Source organism: Microcaecilia unicolor, chromosome 5 (genome assembly GCF_901765095.1).
Source record: "Microcaecilia unicolor chromosome 5, aMicUni1.1, whole genome shotgun sequence".
Classification (NCBI taxonomy): Eukaryota; Metazoa; Chordata; class Amphibia; order Gymnophiona; family Siphonopidae; genus Microcaecilia; species Microcaecilia unicolor.
The window spans coordinates 256,100,038-256,118,020 of record NC_044035.1 but is presented as its reverse complement, the minus strand read 5'-3'; the positions used below and the strand labels follow the sequence as shown (position 1 = coordinate 256,118,020).

Genomic DNA, 17,983 nt, shown 5'->3' with positions numbered 1-17,983 from the left:
CCCGCGCTTTCCCACTCATGGCAGGCTCAATGCGGCTTACATCGGGCAATGGAGGGTTAATTACATGAGTCACTCTGAAATGGCTGACACTGGAAATGAATCCCCCACCCTTGCCCAGGGTACTGGCCATTTTGGCTTACGAAGGTCCTGATTCTCATAATGTTTTTTCCCAAAGTGCCCCCCTTTTGAAAAATTGTGAAGATCGCTGACCTCTGTAGTACTACCATATTTTACTAACCATTTACTGTTGTGTGACAAACTAGCTTTGCTATCTTAAATAAGTGTATGTAATAATTCGTCCATCATCATGAGAATATTATGAACAGTATTGTAGTTTTAAGATCCTTCTCTTCAAGAAATGAACACCAACTCTGACAGTAAACCTTTAAATAACATACATTAAATTGCATATGATTTATTGCTACTTAATTAAAAAATACATTCAGTCAGCATTTTAGGAGATACAAACAATGAATACCAATGTTTTGCATTTGAGTCCTTTTAGCATCTTACTTTGAAGTTCAGTCTGTAAGAGAAAATAAAAAGAGTTTTCAGTTTTATCCAGGTTTTTAAGTGTGATAGTGTAGTTAGTTTCTTGCATGAAAATGATACATGAGCTTCTTCTGCCAAAAAGAGGTGCCCAGGAACATTACCTCAAGAATGCAGAGATAGCTTTTTCACCTGTCACACTACATGATTTATTTAGAAATCTGGAAAACATGATTTATTTAGAAATCTGGAAAACCAGTAAGTCCCCGTCCCCACTTCAATGTTCTTAAAAATGAAGATCACATTTTGACAATCTTTTTCTTTTGTGAATGGTATGGGATTTGCGTTACAAGACGTATGAGGAGAGACTTGCTGACCTGAACATGTATACTCTGGAGGAAAGGAGAAACAGGGGTGATATGATACAGACGTTCAAATATTTGAAAGGTATTAATCCGCAAACAAACCTTTTCCAGAGATGCGAAGGCGGTAGAACGAGAGGACATGAAATGAGATTGAAGGGGGGCAGACTCAAGAAAAATGTCATCAAGTATTTTTTCACGGAGAGAGTAGTTGATGCTTGGAATGCCCTCCCGCGGGAGGTGGTAGAAATGAAAACGGTAACGGAATTCAAACATGCATGGGATAAACATAAAGGAATCCTGTTCAGAAGGAATGGATCCTAAGGAGCTTAGCTGAGATTGGGTGGCAGAGCCGGTGGCAGGAGGCGGGGATGGTGCTGGGCAGACTTATACGGTCTGTACCCTGAAAAGGACAGGTACAAATCAAGGTAAGGTATACACAAAAAGTAGCACATATGAGTTTATCTTGTTGGGCAGACTGGATGGACCGTGCAGGTCTTTTTCTGCAGTCATCTACTATGTTACTATGTGATATCGTATAACTCCTTTTTCTGTGGCCATTAGCCTTCTGGAAAATTTTATAACAGGGCACCTAATAGGCAGGAAGGCACCTATTTTATAAATGCATAAATCCTGCAGCAATCATGTCTAGATTGCAGGTGTAAATATTAGTACATAATTTATGCATATATTTTATAATACATATGTACAAATCATGACCCTGCTCAAACTCCATCCATGAGCAAATTCACATCAGCTAGAACCACACAAACTTTTAGATATATCATTTTACTAGTAAAAGAGGCCCGTTTCAGAGCAAATGAAACGGGCGCTAGCAAGATTTTTGTCGCCAACACCCCTCCCTCCCTCCCTGGCCAACCCCTTCGTTGTTCTGCCATTGCTCCGCCCCCAACGTCATGACGTTTGACACGAGGGCGGGGCCCGGAGCGATTTCCCCCCCCCCCCGCCTCCCTGCCTCTCTCCCTGCCAACCCCTTCGTTGTTCTGCCATTGCTCCGCCCTTGAGGGCGGGGCCCGGAGTGATTTTGGTGGCTTCACCACCACGAACCTTCGAACCTTTTTGAAGGAAGTCAGGGCTTGGCTTCAATTACGTCAGTGTCCTCAGAACGTTGAGGGTGAGTTTTATTATAGTAGATAAGAGGTCTTTTCTGCACAAAAAACGTTAATAAAATTATCTTCTTAATGCCTTAAACTACAGTTTTATACTACAGAAAATTACTTTCACATGAGGTTAGATGCAAATTAACTTTCAATTTCAGTCCTGTTTCGGTTTCTGCTGAAAATCCCAGTGTGTTTTCAGCTGAAAATTAAACTTTGTGCTGTGTCTGGTAGTTTCCGCACCCTTCCCCGAACCAGGGGGGGAGGGACAGTTGGGACAATGTGCTGTGTCTGGTAGTTTCCGCACCCTTCCCCGAACCAGGGCTGCACAGGGGGGAGGGACAGTTGGGACAAAATTCCCCAGGCCCGGGCCTCCAAGGGGGGCCCGGCGCTGGGGTCAGGCCACCAGCACTGCAGTCCCTGGTCTCACCTGCCTGCCCTCGGCTCCGTTGACAACCCCCCTCTGTCTGCCACCGGGCTCCCTGCATTAAAATTGGCAGCACCTCAGCTCCGTTTGGAAAGGCAGATCGCCTCCCTTCGGGCCCTCCCTGTGTCCCTCCCTCGCAGAAACCGGAAGTTACATCAGATGAGGGCGGGACACAGTGAGGGAAGGCCTGAAGGGAGGTGGTCTGCCTTTCCAAACAAAGCTGAGGCACTGCCGATTTGAATTCAGGGGTCCCGGTGGTGGACGGAGGGGGGCTGTCGACGGAGCCGAGGGCAGGCAGGTGAGACCAGGGACTGCAGCGCTGGTGGCCTGGGAGCAGGGGGGGGGGGCAGGAGAGAGGGCGTTGGCGGGGAGGGGGCAGCCTTGCCCCGGGCCCGGCTTAGTCTCTCGGTGGCCCTGCCCCAAACAGGAGCAGCCCACCTCTAGAAATCCTTCCACGTGCCCTGCCTACCTTATACTCACTTCTAGTCTAGGAATGAAGTTGGGGCAAGAGCCATCCCCACAAGTTCCTGCTCATGCTGGCTCTGCTGTCAAAATGGCTGCCATGACCTTCAGCGGCAATTTCACAAGACTGCCGCTAGAGCTCGCAGCAGCCATTTTGACAGCAGAGCCGGCATGGGCAGGAGCAACTAAGGATCACTCCTGCCCTGACTACACTTCCAGTGAGTATAAGGTAGGCCTGGGGGAGGGGGGAGAGTTCTACAGGTGAGTGAGGGGGAGGCAATGGGTGGGGGGGGGGAGTTGGTTTTGGTTTCGGCTGAAACTGAGGAATTTTAGTTGGGCCCTGTTTACTAAGCTGAGCTATAGGTGCGCGCTAACACTAAAGACACCCATAGGAATATATGGGTGGCTCTAGCAATAGCGTGTGCAAAAAACACTAGTGCACCTTAGTAAACAGGGCCTTAGGTTTTGGCCAAAACTATAGAAACCCATTTCATTAGGTCTTCACCTGTTACTTACCTTATCCAGAAATTTTGTACGGCCACGTTTTTCCTAAAGTGGAGGGAGGTCCTCTAGGGACTTCTCGGACTGAGGGAGTTTTTCCTCGTCGGGCGTAGCCTTCTGGTCTGTTTTCATAATAATATTCTGACAGAACTAGTGAGGCCATAATTAAGGGAAATTCTTTTTCTTACTAGCTTTTTTTAAAAAATAGTTAATAGTTTATTTCACTTTCTATACCGTCTGGCTCAAAAACAAGATCACAGTGGTTCACAGTCCTAAAACATTAAAAACAAAAAAAGAAAAGGAACTCTGATTTAAAACAGAAAATACACACCCATACAAGTCCACACACATCCTAACAACAATCACAAGCACAGTCAACCACCACAAAATAAAATACTACTGCAGCAATAATGATGCTCAGAACAGTTATCAAGGGTGAGTTTTCCAGACCACATAAACTACCTTGTAAAAAAAGTCTTTACACCCTGGTACATTTTGCATATTCTGCAGTTTAAAAAAACACAGTTCAAAATGTATTAAAGTAGTTTATTTTACTATACCTAAGCAACATTATCTATACATTCAATATGACAGAACAATGGTAAAAATGCTTAAAAATTAATTATGTACATCAAGTAATGGCATCATAAGATGGAAGCATAGCTCTGGCACTCTACAAAGAAAGGTGAGATTGCATATTCACTTAGCTAAATGCCATTAATAAATACAGAGCCAACTAGTGGATCTGGTGTGGTGATGGCCCAGAAAAAGCCACAGACTCAGGTTTTGTTTGTCGGTGTCTAGACGCAGAAGACTACAAATAAATGTCTTGTTCAATGTTGTATGTCAGAAGAAACAGCACAGAATTGTTTAAATTACATATTTAACTTTAAAGCCAGATGATGATCTCTGACAGTAGTAATTAAAAGAAACAGAAATAAATTTGTCTCATCACTTTGCTCACTGATAAATGTGGCTGTGCTAATTTTTTTTTAAATTGTATCTGTGATTATTTTAAGGAAAGAGGGTTGCCTGTTTAAGAAAAAAAAGAAGTCAGTACTTATCTTAAATAAACTACAGATATATAAAGTCAGGCTTGAAGCTCTTTGTTTTAACTAGTATTGAGGGAAGCTAAATCTTGTTGGGGTCCTTTTACTAAGGCATGCTAACGATTAGCACATGCTAAATGACAAGACACCCATAGGAATATAATGGGTGTCTTATCATTTAGCACATGCTAAATCGGTTAGCACACCTTAGTAAAAGGACCCCTTTGTCTGATGAGATATCAGCCTGCACCGCCTTTATTTGTTTCAAATTTCTAGTTGGTGATTGCTTTTAGTAATAACAATCACACAGAAATTATGTTATTTAATAATATTAATAGGAATTTATTCATAAGATACAAGAAAATTATTTTGACAAGGTTAGAAAGAATTGTTAAGATCAAAGTAATTGAAGTATGTCTCCTTATGCCTTTATCTAAAGGGAGCTGCACTTAAGAGAGTAGTTACTTACCTGTAACAGGTGTTCTCCGAAGACAGCAGGCTGCATATTCTCACAAGTGGGTGACGTCACGTCGGCCCCGGAGGATTTTAAAGCAAAATCTCAAAATCTCTTTACGGCGTTCCGACGCGCGAGCGATCGTACTGCGCATGTGCGCACACCTCTTCCCGCTCGCCGTGCGGACACGCCCCTCAGTTAAATCCAAAAGATGGAGGAGACAACTCCAAAAGGGGAAGGTGGGAGGGTTTGTGAGAATATGCAGCCTGCTGTCTTCGGAGAACATCTGTTACAGGTAACTACTCTTTCTCCAAAGACAAGCAGGCTGATATTCTCACAAGTGGGGTATCCCTAGCTTCCAGGCTTACACAACACAACAAACAGTGGTCAATTGAGTCTCGCAACGGCGAGGCCAGAATAAAATTGACCTGAAAAGAAGAAATATCTAAATGAGTGTAGCCTGGAACAGAACAAAAATGGGCTTAGGAGGGTTGGAGTTGGATTCTAAACCCCAAAGAAGTTCTGCAGCCCCGACTGCCCAAACCGACTGACGAGTCGGCTATTGCTGAAGGCAGTAGTAAGATGAAAATGTGTGGACTGATGACCACACCGCAGCTTTGCAGATCTCTTCAATAGTGACTGATCTTAGATGAGCCACCGACTTAGCCATGGCTCTAATTTTGTGAGCCGTGACATGGCCTTCTAGAGTCAGTCCAGCTTGGACAAAAATGAAGGAGATGCACTCTGCTATCCAAGAAGAAATTATGCAGTTTCCGACAGCAACTGGCATTAAAGAAATAAACAACTGGGCGGACCGTCCGAGGGAGCTCGTCTGCTCCACGCAAAAAGTGCGGAGCTTGCTTTTGCCAGGGTTTGCAAGATGAGGGAGAAAGAATGTTGGCAAGACAACTGACTGGATCAGCTGGTACTCTGATACCAGCGCCAGTAAGAGCTTTGTCTGCATGCAGAGAACTACTCTGTTAAGATGAGAAGTAAGGTAAGGCGCTTGAGCTACTAGAGACCGAAGCTCACCGACCTTACGAGTTGAGGAACAGCCACTAAGGAAAACGACCTTCCAGGTCCAATACTTCAGATGGCAGGAATCCAGTGGCCCGAATTGAGCTTGCAGCAGCTGGATGAAAACGACATTGGGACCCCAAGATACTGGATAAGGAGTGATAGGAACTCTGACCGAAGCATAAGAGCCAACTGTCAAAATTATTGTGGGTGCTAAGCCCAACAGAAATAATCTCCCCTAGACACATACAAGGAATTCTCTCAATATTGGGGGAGAGATAAACCTCTCGTGAAGTGGACAGCTAAAGGCTGACCTTTCACACGTTGATGATAAGCTCTATTGCACAAAGATGAATACTGACAGAGTTGGTCTTGAGACCAGACTCAGACAGGTGTAGAAAGAACTCAAGCAAGGTCTGTATAAGACAAGATGCAGGATCTAGGGCCTTGCTGTCACACTAGACGGCAAACCTCTTCCATGAAAAAGAATAACACCTCTTTGTGAAATCTTTTCTGAAAGCAAGCAAGAGTCAGGAGACACTCTGGAAACTCAACGAAACCCCACTCTCAACATCCAGACCGTGTGAGCCAGAGATTGGAGGTTGGGATGTAGAAGTGCCCCCTCGTTCTGCGTAATGAGAGCTGGAAAACATTCCAACTCCAGAAGAAGAGGGAATCCTATCTGACGCAGCTAGAAAAGAGCAATCCGAATCATGGCTCCACAATCTTGCTTGAGAAACAGCAAAGTCTTTTCCACCAGATGTATGGGAGGATACGCATACGGAAAACCTGTCTCCCAAAGAAGGAGAAAGGCATCCGATGGTAGCCTGCCGTGAACCTGCAGCCTGGAACAGAACTGAGGGACTTTGCGATTGGACTAAGTAGCAAAAAGATCCACTGAGGGGTCTTTCGAACTATAGGCATGCTCAACTGTAGCATTATCCTGCTCAGCCTGTCGGCCAGACTGCTGTTTACGCCAATTAGATAAGTGGCTTGGAGAAAACATGCCGCATTGCGGTCCCACCGCTACATCTGCATGGCATCCTAACTCAGAGGGCAAGATCCAGTACTCCTTTGTTATCGAGTACATCACAACCCGATTGTTTGTTGAATTAAAATAATTTGGTTGGATAGCCAGGAGGGATGCAACCTTCGTCAGCAGCTTTTGACTGAGTAAGATGCCTCAGAATCAAAATAGAGAGAATTAACCACCTCTGAGGGGAATACCGAAGACTGGCGAACAGTCGGGTTACATCCTCTAGATACCCTAAACTTGATACCACTGGGAAGCTAGGATGCACTGAGCGGATGTCATGTGCAAAAGTGCCATGGGAGTTACATGAACTGCGGAAGCCATGTGTCTAGAAGTCTCAATATGTACTGTGCTGTAATCTGTTGAGACGGGCAATCATCGTGTTAAGGGAACACATGCACTCCCAGTCCATGAAGATACGCTGCAACAACAGCCAGGCACTAGGAAAAAAACATACTCTGGATGCAAAGAGAGTATAAGTATCCTGTAAATCCAGAGAGCATAACCAATCGTTTTCCTGAAGTATGGGAAGAAGGATGCCCAGGGAAAGCATCCTGAACCAAATCTGTTTAGGCCCCTTATGTCTATGATGGGACGCAACCCACAAAGAAAGACCTGGAATAGAATCTCAACCCTTCTTGCCCTGGTGGAACGGGCTCGACTGCATTGGCGCTGAGAAAAACAGAGAGTTCCTCTGCAAGTACTCACTTTTGATGGAAGCTAAAGGATTAAGCTTCCAATGAACAATGTGGAGGGTTTGATTCCAGATTGAGAATGTATCCTAACCGGACTAGTTGAAAAACCCCACCGGTTGGAGGATAAAGAAGTCACCTTTGGTGGAGAAAATGTAAACTTCCCCCCCCCCCCCCCCCGACAGGCAGAATGGCCGGTACGGACATTTTTTTTTTTTTTTTTTTTAGTGGCTATACTGAATTGGAGCCAGTCAAAAACCCCTCTGTTTCCTGGGGAATAGCTGCAGGGGCCTGATTAGGTGCACGCCGCTGACTAGAACGAGCGTGCTGAGGCATAGCCCGAACCGGCTGTCGAGAAGTAGGAGTATAGGTACGACCCCTTAAGGCACAAGGAAAACTACTCCTCTCTCTAAAGAACTTCCAAGATGAGGAAGTGTATGTACAGCATATCTACAGTTTTCTGCTGAGTCTCCTCCTCCAGGAGAGAGGCACACAGTCATGAGAGTCTGCGCATCACTGTACCTAGAGCAGAAATCTAGGTGTTACATTACAAGTGTCGAAAATGCCCTTGGACAGGAACCTGCGACACACCGTGTGCTACCTGACCACTTGGTGAAAAGGTCTAGCCTACTCCGGTGGAAATGCTCGTAAAGATCTGACAAGACTTGATTTGGGATGCGATCATGCCAGCCTGGTACGCCATTCTCCAAAAGAGGCTAAGGATGTATGCTCTGGCCCCGGGGGCGCCAAAGTAAGTTCTTAGAACTCCTATCTGTTCTGAGTGCAGAAGACTCAGGTGAAGATAGTAGTCCAGGACCTCTAGCATCTGGGCATTGGGATTCACAATCTCCTCTGTAATGTCAGATGACCATCATTGAACTGAACTAACTACTCAAACAGAGCAGCTCAGATCCAAACACGTCCGATATGGAGGCTACTATGGGTCGAGAAGTTGCCCCAGTAGGGTGCGAACACCCATACCAGAGGCAGCATCGGTGAAGGAGACCAGGTGAAAAGCCAGATGCCGCAGGAGGCGGTAGCACCCATGGCATCCAATGGTACCCATGGTCCCGAAGCCAAGGACAAAGTCTGGAAATGCAATGGGAATCGAAACCAGACTGCAAGACCATGGCACCGACGGTACCGATGATACACATGGTACCGATGGACCTCGGTACCAATGGTACCCATGGTACTTGGTACCGATGATAGTCATGGTATCTGGTATCGATGGTACCTATGATACCTGGTACCGATGGTAACCATGACATGTGGTACCAATGGTACCCCTGATATCCGACACCAACAGCACCGATGGTACCGATGGTATGCATGGCACCGACGGTGCTCATGACACCTGGTACCAATGGCACCCATGGCACCGATGGTACCTGGTCATGATATCTGTCATGATACTCGGTACCGATGGGCGATGATACCTGGTACCGATAGTCGATGGTGCCCATGATACCTGGTGCCGATGGTGCCCATGATTCCCGGTACCGACAGCACCCATGGCACCGATGACACTCGGCATCAACGGCACCCATGGTACCGATGATACCCGGTGCCGACGGGACCCATGGTACCGATGATACCCGGTACCGACGGGACTCATGACACTGACCATGGTACCAATGTAGTTGGCATCGACACTCCTCGGTACCAACGCACCGATGATATTCGGTACCGACAGTACCCATGGCACCGATGATACTCGGTACCGACGGCACTCATGGCATCGATGATACCCGGTACCGACAGCACCCATGACACCGATGACACTCGGCATCGACGGCACCCATGGTACCGATGATACCCGGTGCCGACGGGACCCATGGTACCGATGATACCCGGTACCGACGGGACCCATGACACCGACCATGGTACCAATGTTCCTGGTATCGATACTCCTCGGTACCGACGCACCGATGATATTCGGTACCGACAGTACCCATGGCACCGATGATACTCGGTACCGACGGCACTCATGGCACCGATGATACCCGGTACCGACAGCACCCATGGCACCGATGACACTCGGCATCGACGGCACCCATGGTACCGATGATACCCGGTGCCGACGGGACCCATGGTACCGATGATACCTGGTACCGACGTACCGGTGCATCGACGTCCAATGCCAGGATACCTCCATAACAGAGGGAGCAACGCTCTCGGCACCGACTGTCTGAAGCCCGGATACCTCCATAACCGAGGGAGCAAAGCTCTGGGCATCTCCTTTGGGCATCCCTGGCAGAGTAGAATACGTCTCGTTACTTTGAGACACTACTTGCGCTTCACAGGGAGATGATCCGGCCCAAGACACATCCGCCGATGCGCCCGAATGACCTGCCAAGCAGGAGGCGCCGAGGCAGGTGGAGACCTATTCGATGCATAACTATACCCAGCGTGCATCGGTCTCTGTCGGACTCCAGAATGATCTCCTTTGGGCATCCCTGGCAGAGTAGAATACGTCTCGTTTCTTTGAGACACTACTTGCGCTTCACAGGGAGATGATCCGGCCCAAGACACATCCTCCGATGCGCCCGAATGACCTGCAGAGCAGGAGGCGCCGAGGCGGGTGGAGACTCACTTCAAAGGTTACACCACTGATATTTGTGTCACCAGGTTGCCCATTCAGTGGCTGACCAGGGATGCACCTGCTTAGGTTCCTGGTTTTTCCTGTGACATACACCTTTTATGGGGCTTAAAGACAGTGGTGTGCTGGAGCAGGCTGTCACAGCTCTGGAGAGCCGTTTGTAAAGTTTTAATAAATGGATCATAAAAATGTGGGCTTGTTTAGTTTGCTGGCTAGAGAGAGCCCACAGATAACAATATACCAGCACTTTCAAGAAAAAAGAAAAGAAAAGCTTATATGCTTTGTTCAGGCACAGCCCCTTGTGACTCTGGCAATTACTTAAATTTTTTCTTGCCTCAGGTACACAAAAAATACCTGTATATATAAGCCACAATGAGCCTGCCATGAAAAGTACAAATGAAAAAATAAAAAAGAGATTTAACTCCGAAGACCTGAAGAAAACACGAAGCCCTAACGAACTCCGTGTCTCCTCAGACGCGGAAAAAGAAAAACTGAGGGGCGTGTCCGCACGGCGAGCGGGAAGAGGTGTGCGCACATGCGCAGTACGATCGCTCGCGCGTCGGAACGCCGTAAAGAGATTTTGAGATTTTGCTTTAAAATCCTCCGGGGCCGACGTGACGTCACCCACTTGTGAGAATATCAGCCTGCTTGTCTTTGGAGAACTATAAATTCTTTTCTCTGCCAGATGGAATGCATACTTGTCTTTATAATCGATCTGTGTTATGTTTAAAATCTGATAACAGTTTGGGATTTGACTTCTGCTGTTTTAACAAGTAATGTACTTGTGTATACTTGTGTGATTAGGTATCACATAGTAGAAAAGCATAATTCTACATTTGAAGTCTTAAAGAAAGAAGAAAAAACATACAAAGTACATCACATCTGACCAATGTTAAAATGAGTATAATTTTGAGACAAGTATCATAAAATATACTTGAGGCCAATGCTGGATAGTTATGATCTGTGTCACGTATATTGGCAAGACAGATCAGGATGGCCTGGATCGGCCTTTGACCGCTAATCCAGTAGCTGGGAAATAAGGTCAGTTTAGGGCAGGCTTTTTTTTTTTTAACAGTCTGTCCTGAAAATGGCAAGGACAGATCAGGAACAAGTATACATCACATTCATATAAAGCGAATGCTACATACCTGTAGAAGGTATTCTCCGAGGACAGCAGGCTGATTGTTCTCACTGATGGGTGACGTCCACGGCAGCCCCTCCAATCGGAAACTTCACTAGCAAAGTCCTTTGCTAGCCCTCGCGCGCCCGCGCGCACCGCGCATGCGCGGCCGTCTTCCCGCCCGAAACCGGCTCGAGCCGGCCAGTCCAGTATGTAGCAAGACAATACACTTCAAGGGAAGACACAACTCCAAAGGGGAGGCGGGCGGGTTTGTGAGAACAATCAGCCTGCTGTCCTCGGAGAATACCTTCTACAGGTATGTAGCATTCGCTTTCTCCGAGGACAAGCAGGCTGCTTGTTCTCACTGATGGGGTATCCCTAGCCCCCAGGCTCACTCAAAACAACAACCATGGTCAATTGGGCCTCGCAACGGCGAGGACATAACTGAGATTGACCTAAAAAATTTACCAACTAACTGAGAGTGTAGCCTGGAACAGAACAAACAGGGCCCTCGGGGGGTGGAGTTGGATCCTAAAGCCCAAACAGGTTCTGAAGAACTGACTGCCCGAACCGACTGTCGCGTCGGGTATCCTGCTGCAGGCAGTAATGAGATGTGAATGTGTGGACAGATGACCACGTCGCAGCTTTGCAAATTTCCTCCATGGTGGCTGACTTCAAGTGGGCTACCGACGCTGCCATGGCTCTAACATTATGAGCCGTGACATGACCCTCAAGAGCCAGCCCAGCCTGGGCGTAAGTGAAGGAAATGCAATCTGCTAGCCAATTGGAAATGGTGCGTTTCCCTACAGCCACTCCCCTCTTGTTGGGATCAAAAGAAACAAACAATTGGGCGGACTGTCTGTGGGGCTGTGTCCGCTCCAGATAGAAGGCCAATGCTCTCTTGCAGTCCAATGTGTGCAGCTGACGTTCAGCAGGGCAGGAATGAGGACGGGGAAAGAATGTTGGCAAGACAATTGACTGGTTCAGATGGAACTCCGACACAACCTTTGGCAGAAACTTAGGGTGAGTGCGGAGGACTACTCTGTTGTGATGAAATTTGGTGTAAGGGGCCTGGGCTACCAGGGCCTGAAGCTCACTGACTCTACGAGCCGAGGTAACTGCCACCAAGAAAATGACCTTCCAGGTCAAGTACTTCGGATGGCAGGAATTCAGTGGCTCGAAAGGAGGTTTCATCAGCTGGGTGAGAACGACATTGAGATCCCATGACACTGTAGGAGGCTTGACAGGGGGCTTTGACAAAAGCAAACCTCTCATGAAGCGAACAACTAAAGGCTGTCCTGAGATCGGCTTACCTTCCACTTGGTAATGGTATGCACTGATTGCACTAAGGTGAACCCTTACGGAGTTGGTCTTCAGACCAGACTCCGACAAGTGGAGAAGGTATTCAAGCAGGGTCTGTGTAGGACAAGAGCGAGGATCTAGGGCCTTGCTGTCACACCAGACGGCAAACCTCCTCCAATGAAAGAAGTAACTTCTCTTAGTGGAGTCTTTCCTGGAAGCAAGCAAGATGCGGGAGACACCCTCTGGCAGACCCAAAGAGGCAAAGTCTACGCCCTCAACATCCAGGCCGTGAGAGCCAGGGACTGGAGGTTGGGATGCAGCAGAGCCCCTTCGTCCTGCGTGATGAGGGTCGGAAAACACTCCAATCTCCACGGTTCTTCGGAGGATAACTCCAGAAGAAGAGGGAACCAGATCTGACGCGGCCAAAAGGGAGCAATCAGAATCATGGTGCCTCGGTCTTGCTTGAGTTTCAACAAAGTCTTCCCCACCAGAGGAATGGGAGGATAAGCATACAGCAGACCTTCCCCCCAATCCAGGAGGAAGGCATCCGACGCCAGTCTGCCGTGGGCCTGAAGCCTGGAACAGAACTGAGGGACCTTGTGGTTCACTTGAGATGCGAAGAGATCTACCAGGGGGGTGCCCCACGCCCGGAAGATCTGTCGCACCACACGGGAATTGAGCGACCACTCGTGAGGTTGCATAATCCTGCTCAACCTGTCGGCCAGACTGTTGTTTACGCCTGCCAGATATGTGGCTTGGAGCACCATGCCTTGACGGCGAGCCCAGAGCCACATGCTGACGGCTTCCTGACACAGGGGGCGAGATCCGGTGCCCCCCTGCTTGTTGACATAGTACATGGCAACCTGATTGTCTGTCTGAATTTGGATAATTTGGTGGGACAGCCGATCTCTGAAAGCCTTCAGAGCGTTCCAGATCGCTCGCAACTCCAGAAGATTGATCTGTAGATCGCTTTCTTGGAGGGACCACCTTCCCTGGGTGTGAAGCCCATCGACATGAGCTCCCCATCCCAGGAGAGACGCATCCGTGGTCAGCACTTTTTGAGGCTGAGGAATTTGGAAGGGACGTCCCAGAGTCAAATTGGAGCAAATCGTCCACCAATACAGGGATTCGAGAAAACTCGTGGACAGGTGGATCACGTCTTCTAGACCCCCGGCGGCCTGATACCACTGGGAGGCTAGGGTCCATTGAGCAGATCTCATGTGAAGGCGGGCCATGGGAGTCACATGAACTGTGGAGGCCATGTGGCCCAGCAATCTCAACATCTGCCGAGCTGTGATCTGCTGGGACGCTCGCACCCGCGAGACGAGGGACAACAAGTTGTTGGCCCTCGCCTCTGGGAGATAGGCGCGAGCCGTCCGAGAATCCAGCAGGGCTCCGATGAATTCGAGTTTCTGCACTGGGAGAAGATGGGACTTTGGGTAATTTATCACAAACCCCAGTAGCTCCAGGAGGCGAATAGTCATCTGCATGGACTGCAGGGCTCCTGCCTCGGATGTGTTCTTCACCAGCCAATCGTCGAGATATGGGAACACGTGCACCCCCAGCCTGCGAAGCGCCGCTGCTACCACAGCTAGGCACTTTGTGAACACCCTGGGCGCAGAGGCGAGCCCAAAGGGTAGCACACAGTACTGGAAGTGGCGTGCGCCCAGCTGAAATCGCAGATACTGTCTGTGAGCTGGCAGTATCGGGATGTGTGTGTAGGCATCCTTCAAGTCCAGAGAGCATAGCCAATCGTTTTGCTGAATCATGGGGAGAAGGGTGCCCAGGGAAAGCATCCTGAACTTTTCTTTTACGAGATATTTGTTCAGGGCCCTTAGGTCTAGGATGGGACGCATCCCCCCTGTTTTCTTTTCCACAAGGAAGTACCTGGAATAGAACCCCAGCCCTTCTTGCCCGGATGGCACGGGCTCGACCGCATTGGCGCTGAGAAGGGCGGAGAGTTCCTCTGCAAGTACCTGCTTGTGCTGGAAGCTGTAGGACTGAGCTCCCGGTGGACAATTTGGAGGTTGAGAGGCCAAATTGAGGGTGTATCCTTGCCGGACTATTTGGAGAACCCACTGATCGGAGGTTATAAGAGGCCACCTTTGGTGAAAAGCTTTTAACCTCCCTCCGACAGGCAGGTCGCCCGGCACTGACACTTGGATGTCGGCTATGCTCTGCTGGAGCCAGTCAAAAGCTCGCCCCTTGCTTTTGCTGGGGAGCCGCGGGGCCTTGCTGATTCGCACGCTGCTGACGAGAGCGAGCGCGCTGGGGCTTAGCCTGGGCCGCAGGCTGTCGGGAAGGAGGATTGTACCTACGCTTGCCAGAAGTATAGGGAACAGTCTTCCTTCCCCCGAAAAATCGTCTACCTGTAGAGGTAGAAGCTGAAGGCTGCCGGCGGGCGAACTTGTCGAATGCGGTGTCCCGCTGGTGGAGAGACTCTACCACCTGCTCGACTTTTTCGCCAAAAATGTTATCCGCACGGCAAGGCAAGTCCGTAATCCGCTGCTGGACTCTATTCTCCAGGTCGGCGGCACGCAGCCATGAGAGCCTGCGCATCACCACACCTTGAGCAGCGGCCCTGGACGCAACATCAAAAGTGTCATAAACTCCTCTGGCCAGGAATTTTCTGCACGCCTTCAGCTGCCTGACCACCTCCTGAAAAGGCTTGGCTTGCTCAGGGGGAAGAGCATCAACCAAGCCCGCCAACTGCCGCACATTATTCCGCATGTGTATGCTCGTGTAGAGCTGGTAAGACTGGATCTTGGACACGAGCATAGAGGAATGGTAGGCCTTCCTCCCAAAGGAGTCTAAGGTTCTAGCGTCCTTGCCCGGGGGCGCCGAAGCATGTTCCCTAGAACTCTTAGCCTTCTTTAGGGCCAAATCCACAACTCCAGAGTCATGAGGCAACTGAGTGCGCATCAGCTCTGGGTCCCCATGGATCCGGTACTGGGACTCGATCTTCTTGGGAATGTGGGGATTAGTTAATGGTTTGGTCCAGTTCGCAAGCAATGTCTTCTTCAGGACATGGTGCAAGGGAACAGTGGACGCTTCCTTAGGTGGAGAAGGATAGTCCAGGAGCTCAAACATTTCAGCCCTGGGCTCGTCCTCCACAACCACCGGGAAGGGGATGGCCGTAGACATCTCCCGGACAAAGGAGGCAAAAGACAGACTCTCGGGAGGAGAAAGCTGTCTCTCAGGAGAGGGAGTGGGATCAGACGGAAGACCCCCAGACTCCTCGTCAGAGAAATATCTGGGATCTTCCTCTTCCTCCCACGAGGCCTCACCCTCGGTGTCAGACACAAGTTCACGGACCTGTGTCTGCAACCTCGCCCTGCTCGACTCCGTGGAACCCTGTCCACGATGGGGGCGTCGAGAGGTTGACTCCCTCGCCCGCATCGGCGAAGCTCCCTCCGCCGACGTAGTCGGGGAGCCTTCCTGGGAGGTGGCCGCGGTCGGTACCGCACGCGGTACCGACGTCGGGGACCTCAACCTGGGCGATGGGCCAGCCGGCGCCACGCTCGACGGTACCGGTGGCGCAAGCACCGCCGGTACCGGAGGGGTAGGGCGCAACAGCTCTCCCAGAATCTCTGGGAGAACGGCCCGGAGGCTCTCGTTTAGAGCGGCTGCAGAGAAAGGCTGAGAGGTCGATGCAGGCGTCGACGTCAGTACCTGTTCCGGGCGTGGAGGCTGTTCCGGGCTGTCCAGAGCGGAGCGCATCGACACCTCCTGAACAGAGGGTGAGCGGTCCTCTCGGTGCCGATGCCTGCTGGGTGCCGAATCCCTCGGCGACCCAGAGCTCTCGGTGCCGACACGGGGAGGAGACCGGTGTCGATGCTTCTTCGATTTCTTCCGAAGCATGTCACCGGAGCTCCCCGGCACCGACGAGGAGGACGTCGAATCCACCCGTCGCTTCCTCGGGGCCGAGACTGAAGAAGGTCGATCTCGGGGGGGCTGTACCGCAGGAGCCCTCAGGGTAGGCGGAGACCCACCCGAGGGCTCACCGCCACCAGCAGGGGAATGGACAGCCCTCACCTGCACTCCACCCGATGCACCACCGTCCGACGACATCAGCAGACGAGGTCCTGGTACCACCGACGTCGATGCAGCTATCCGATGTCTCGGCGCCGATGCAGAGGCCCGATGCCTCGATGCACTCGATGCAGGGGCGGCCGAGGAAGATGGTCTGGACGCTGACGACGTCGATGCACTCGAAGATCCCGGTGCCGATGCCGACGAAGAGCCCGAGAACAACACGTTCCACTGGGCTAGTCTCGCTACCTGAGTCCGCCTTTGAAGCAGGGAACACAGACTGCAGTTCTGAGGGCGGTGCTCGGCCCCCAGACACTGAAGACACGACGAGTGTCGATCAGTGAGCGAGATAACCCGGGCGCACTGGGTGCACTTCTTGAAGCCGCTGGAAGGCTTCGATGTCATGGGCGGAAAAATCACGCCGGCGAAATCAAAAGCCGAAATGGCGAAATTCGAAGCACCAAATTTAGAGGGAGAAAAAATCTCGACCGAGGCCGAAAAAAGGCCTACCCCGACGACGAAAGAAAACTTACCGGGGCAAAAAAGCTGGAAGTACGGGGAGGATTTACACGAAACCCGGCGGGGGGTTTCCGGAGCACTTCCCGACTAGGACAAAGCTTTCCCGAAGGAAAAAAACACGTTCAAACAAATTGGACGCGCGAGGTCGACTTTCCGGGGCTCGACACGGCGAAAACACGACCGTACCGAGTGCGGACAAAAGAAGACTGGCCGGCTCGAGCCGGTTTCGGGCGGGAAGACGGCCGCGCATGCGCGGTGCGCGCGGGCGCGCGAGGGCTAGCAAAGGACTTTGCTAGTGAAGTTTCCGATTGGAGGGGCTGCCGTGGACGTCACCCATCAGTGAGAACAAGCAGCCTGCTTGTCCTCGGAGAATATAAGTATGGGTTCTGTATATCTTAGTGGGGAAGGGGAAGATATCGTGTAGTGGAACTTGGCGAGTAAAATGTTGTTTTAATAGCACAATTAAATGTTTGGTTTAACAATGACTGTGACATTTGGGCAGACTCAATGGACCATGCAGGTCTTTATCTGCTGTCATTTAGGAGTCCTTTTACTAAGTCGTGGTAAAAAGTGACCTGCGGTAGTGTAGGCATGTGTTTTTGGCACGCACTGGGCCAGTTTTTATCATTGTGGATATCCTGAAAACCTGACTGGCAAGGGAGTACTTCAGGACTGACTTTGGAAACACTGATCTGAACTAACCTTTCACTCAGCCCCAAAGGTGGAGCCTCTGCTGGCCTGCACTTCTATCTGGTAATGCATATAGAAATATTGCAAGGAGGACAAGGTGGTTGTCCTGTAAAT

At 50.0% G+C, this 17,983-nt stretch overlaps 1 protein-coding gene across 1 annotated transcript in view; it reads right to left on the bottom strand.

The window, feature by feature from the left end:
• Positions 1 to 430: 430 nt before the first annotated feature.
• The window catches only part of SPAG17 (sperm associated antigen 17), a 994,731-nt gene continuing 977,178 nt past the window's right edge, over positions 431 to 17,983 (bottom strand). The window contains exons 48-49 of the mRNA XM_030205033.1: positions 3,375 to 3,512; positions 431 to 526 (exon numbers count right to left, since the gene is read on the bottom strand). Of these exons, the coding sequence (XP_030060893.1) occupies positions 3,376 to 3,512 (137 nt within the window). The 3' untranslated portion in view covers positions 431 to 526; position 3,375. The remainder of the gene's footprint in view (positions 527 to 3,374; positions 3,513 to 17,983) is intronic.